Source organism: Mya arenaria, chromosome 10 (genome assembly GCF_026914265.1).
Source record: "Mya arenaria isolate MELC-2E11 chromosome 10, ASM2691426v1".
Classification (NCBI taxonomy): domain Eukaryota; kingdom Metazoa; phylum Mollusca; class Bivalvia; order Myida; family Myidae; genus Mya; species Mya arenaria.
Genome location: NC_069131.1, coordinates 22,617,721 through 22,622,078, shown reverse-complemented (window position 1 = coordinate 22,622,078; position 4,358 = coordinate 22,617,721). Strand labels below are relative to the sequence as shown.

General features: G+C 34.2%; 1 protein-coding gene across 1 annotated transcript; it reads right to left on the bottom strand.

Annotated features, from left to right (window-relative positions):
• Positions 1–1,117: 1,117 nt before the first annotated feature.
• LOC128204465 (P2Y purinoceptor 1-like) lies at positions 1,118–2,296 on the bottom strand. Its single transcript, XM_052905879.1, has one exon. It carries the CDS (start codon positions 2,294–2,296, stop codon positions 1,118–1,120), a length of 1,179 nt encoding a protein of 392 aa, XP_052761839.1.
• Between the last annotated feature and the right edge of the window lie 2,062 nt (positions 2,297–4,358).

Here is a 4,358-nt window from a genome sequence, read left to right as displayed (position 1 = left end):
ATCGTAGCAATATATAGAAAATACATTCGTTTTTAGAATAGTCTTTCACGTGTTTAAAATAGATCTATTACATAATATAATCACCTACTGTTTCGGTTTAAAGTCATTGTGTTTAATTATTCTTCAAACTAAAAAAAATCAATAGGTGTTTATAGGCATTATTGCAATTCTTATTAACTGCTGAACGGAAATTTTTATTACATGTACATCTTTAATCCATATGCAACCCATGGGCTCTAAATTTACTGCTTAAAATATATTTTTAAACATCCAGTGTGAATGAACACACATTTGTTTCTATTGTTATATGCCTTAACGGTGATATAAAGTTGCATTTCAGGATAATTGCAAATTATTTTCAAAATGAAGTCTTCCAAAGATGTCCAAGCTTTGTTCGATTTGACGTTTGTTTTGAAATAATAAGCGGGCAAAAACTAAAAAAAAAAAAAAAAAAAAATGGTATATCGCTGTTTTTCTGATTCATTTCATTCAAACAACATCTTATTGTTTTGCCTGTGTTATCCATATATCTACAATAGACATTCATTTTATGATAATTATACTAAGCCACTGTCAGGTATTGTACAACCCATGTTGTATCCAAGCTAAATAATTAAATATTTACGATAATTATATTTCGATTTACTTATAGTATTCAGTGTTTTGTGATGACAATCGAGGTTGTTTTTGTTCAAATGGTCTGTTCATTAACATTAAGCAGATCGTTTCTGCCGAGTGTACCAAACAACATCAAATAAAATAGAGTACAATTGGACGATCTTAAAGAAAATAGAACAAACTACCGTGTTCGCCCGCTCTTTTTTCTGTAGATCGTCAAAAACTCTAACATAAACATTGATGCTACAAAAGTTGTTTTCATAATATGTTGGCTATTGTTTAATTATTTATTTTGATTTATTTTTGCATGCTTAACTTAAGGCAGCGGTTTACTTGAAAACACGGTAATGTATATGAATTTTTACATAAGGTCGTGGCCTACTGCATATTCTGAAAATGTCTAAAAGATTGAAATATATAGTTTAAACGTCTCATAATTGTGTTTACACATTTAATAATTAAAACAGTTAATGTTCACGAAAGTCTATCACAATTTGTTTTAGGCATATGAAGTAACATGTGTATTTGAACTATGGTACACGGATCCAAATTGACTTGATCGAATATGAGACTTAAACACTCGATGTGTTTGCTTGCGAACACAAAACAGTCTCCTTAGTTCATTCCGGAAATAGGTTCCTGTGATACAATACAGAAAAAAGTTAGAGCAGTAGTTGAGATAGAAAACTGTCCTCGCTATGTTTAAGAGACTAATCCAATAATCCCAGAAATGTTTGTCACGAGGGACGGATGGTAGATGTGGTCCGTTGAGTACTTGTAATTTACACCACAGCACGAAGTAAGGCATATGAAACGTAATGTAGAAAAATGATATAGCAAACAGAATTATAGTAAACTCTAGACGGATTTTCGTGTTCTCTGCAAATAGGTCGTTAGTGTGTCGGTTTCGAAGGTACAGAGTCCGTACAATTAGTAAGTTCAGTGTTGTGATTATAGCAAGAGGGAGAAAAAATATAATTGTGACGTATATTGTATCCAACACGAAGGATAAAAATATGTGGTCTGGGTTAGAGGTGCATAACGTTCGTTCGCTTATTTTATATTCCCCACTGAGAAACGGTTTGTAAATCACGAAAAGAGCTCCTGTCACGAGAAGGCAAACTAAAATCCTCTTGGACTTGCGATGCATTGTTTGCAAGGGATAGCACACGCCACTGACGCGCTCTGCGGTAAATGTCACAATAATCCAAGATGACATGAACCTTGTAATATACGCCAAATAAAGTAGCATTTGACAAATGCCATCTAAGTCAAACAGACCCACAGACAGTCCAGGGGCTAGGTATGGTAGCCCTCTTCTTAGCCATTCAACGAGTACATACACCAGCAGTGTACATATATCCGTCATTGCCAAGGCCGCTAGATAAACACTTGCAGACATCTTTCTCATTGTTGACGTTCTAAACACCGCTATAGAAAGTCCATTGCCGACAAGCCCTATCACTATAACAACTGGGGTTACATAAGTAAATAAATTTAAACCGGCTTTCATTAGTGAACTAGATTCCAACTTTGAACGAGCTCTTTCTCCGACTTTAAAATTGGAAAAAGCAGCTTCAAGACACGCATTCGTTGTAAAGTTCGTTGAATTGTTGGATGAAGACACGCCATCATCTAGCCACCCACAAGGCCAGTGGCTGTCACTTGCGCTTGGCATCTGAAAGTAAAAAGATTCATAATTATTTAACTACACATAACACATCGGATTAATCTAATGCCTTGAAAACTTTAGACAGATTAGGTGCAGGTTTACGAGTTGGCAATAGATAGCACACGTCTGGCGATATCTATAAACTTACGAATACATTCTTATCTTTGTAAGTTAAAGCATACGTGTACTTGCATCATATGTAGAAACGTCAACTTCATTAGCTCTACCACACTGTCAGTAAAAGGCTTCAAATAAGTATTTAATATACTCACTTAAGAACTGTGATAACATGGTGGGTAAGAAGATACATCGGTGGGAGAGAAACATGTGTCGATTTTCCGAGCAATGGAATATTTTTTTAATATTTGAAACACTTTATTGAAAAATGCTCTCAGATGTAATAGTGACGCCGAGCCATAACCCTACCTCACATCCAAGCCCTCCATCAAAAAGAAGCTATGTCTTACAAAGAACTGGATCAAACTGAAGAAAACTCTGTCCAACATAACATTGTGTGGTTAACATACTTAAAATGAATCAATGGACGTGTGTGAATTATCTGGCTAGTATGGCTTATGGATATATCGCTTATCTGCAATGAAATATTTTGCTTGAATATTCGAAGGACTGAATTAAGAAAGATAGCAGATGCAGGACGATTTGAAGAACCAGTTGCAACAATAACAACACGGTGTATGATTTTCTACTGTTGAATCCTCAAGAAGAAAAAAATAAACGTTTTATTTTTTGTCAGTTTTTACCAGCAATTGAAAAATCATAACAAATTAAAAAAAAGCATTGACGCAGGTAAAAAACCCACATGAAATGCATTAAAATCGGACAAAAATAATGCAAATATAATTATGACTCTTTGAAATGGGAGCTAATTACCCACTGTAAGTTTAGGAAGACCCTTCAGTGCTTACGATATTTTCTCCGTAAAGCAGCATCTCTCGACAAAAGTCCAGTTATTGTTCAAAACTGTCTACGAAGGGCATTCAACGGCGATCAAGTGTTATTGGTTATCACCGTAGTCACACGACAGGGTTACATCAAACGAAAACAATAAATGATAGGTTGGCTGTTCACAGCAGTTCGAAAATGCAGCTGATTTTAAATAACAAGAACTGATGTGTTATTTCTATTATCCAGCTGTTTCATCTTATCACAATGAAACCTATATGTATACATTGAACGGTTGACCGTCATCAAATTTGATTTAAAATAATTTTATTATCAAACTTTATTTGTCAATATATTAATTTCTGAATCATATCGCCAACTTTCGCTCATGTCAAGATATATGAGTATGTTCGTCTGATAATGAAGTTTTAAAAATAGTAAAATAATAAGACAAATTCCTGGTAGTCCTAATCACCTTAAAAAACTTGTATAAGCTTTTGAAATGTTGTCCAAAAGTTATTTTAAAGCCAGCTTGTTTTTTTTTAAATGATTCGATTTGTTAATACATTTTTTTTGATAAATATGTAACATTTAATACTTATACCAAATCAAAACATTAACCATGTTTATACAATTGGCGGTATGTTACCTTTTAAAGAGGCCAAGAGAACCTGAACCAAGTCAGTTTTAACCTCAAACTCTTTATGATAAGCAGACACTGTAATTTTATAAATTAAAAATAACATATGGTTGGATAATCCATTATTTTGACCGTACAACGTCCGCTAATTTGTCTCGGAGAGTTGCAATTCTTGATTTGGCGACGGTAAATTGCTCATTGAAGACGGTAAAATGCTCACGGCAGACGTTGAATTGCTCATTTAAGACGGCCAATTGCTAATGACAGACGTTTTGACTTTAACGGTTCAAACAAGGACTGAATTCCCAAGCTATCGAAATTTCATCTGCATTCTAACAACCCTGTTGTGTTCAGGCTTCTCGTCTTTCAAAAGGTATATTAGTTACAAACATGTTTACGTATATCTTTCAACAAGTTCTGTTTCCGGAACATAAAAATTATCCATTGAGGAGAACAATAATATTAAAGGCAACACATATAAACATCATAGCACGTTAGAGAGCGGATACTTAACTGTTAATGTGA

Bases quoted from the DNA above. Each gene is read 5' to 3' on its own strand.
- LOC128204465 (XM_052905879.1), bottom strand. From the start codon at position 2,296: ATGCCAAGCGCAAGTGACAGCCACTGGCCTTGTGGGTGGCTAGATGAT.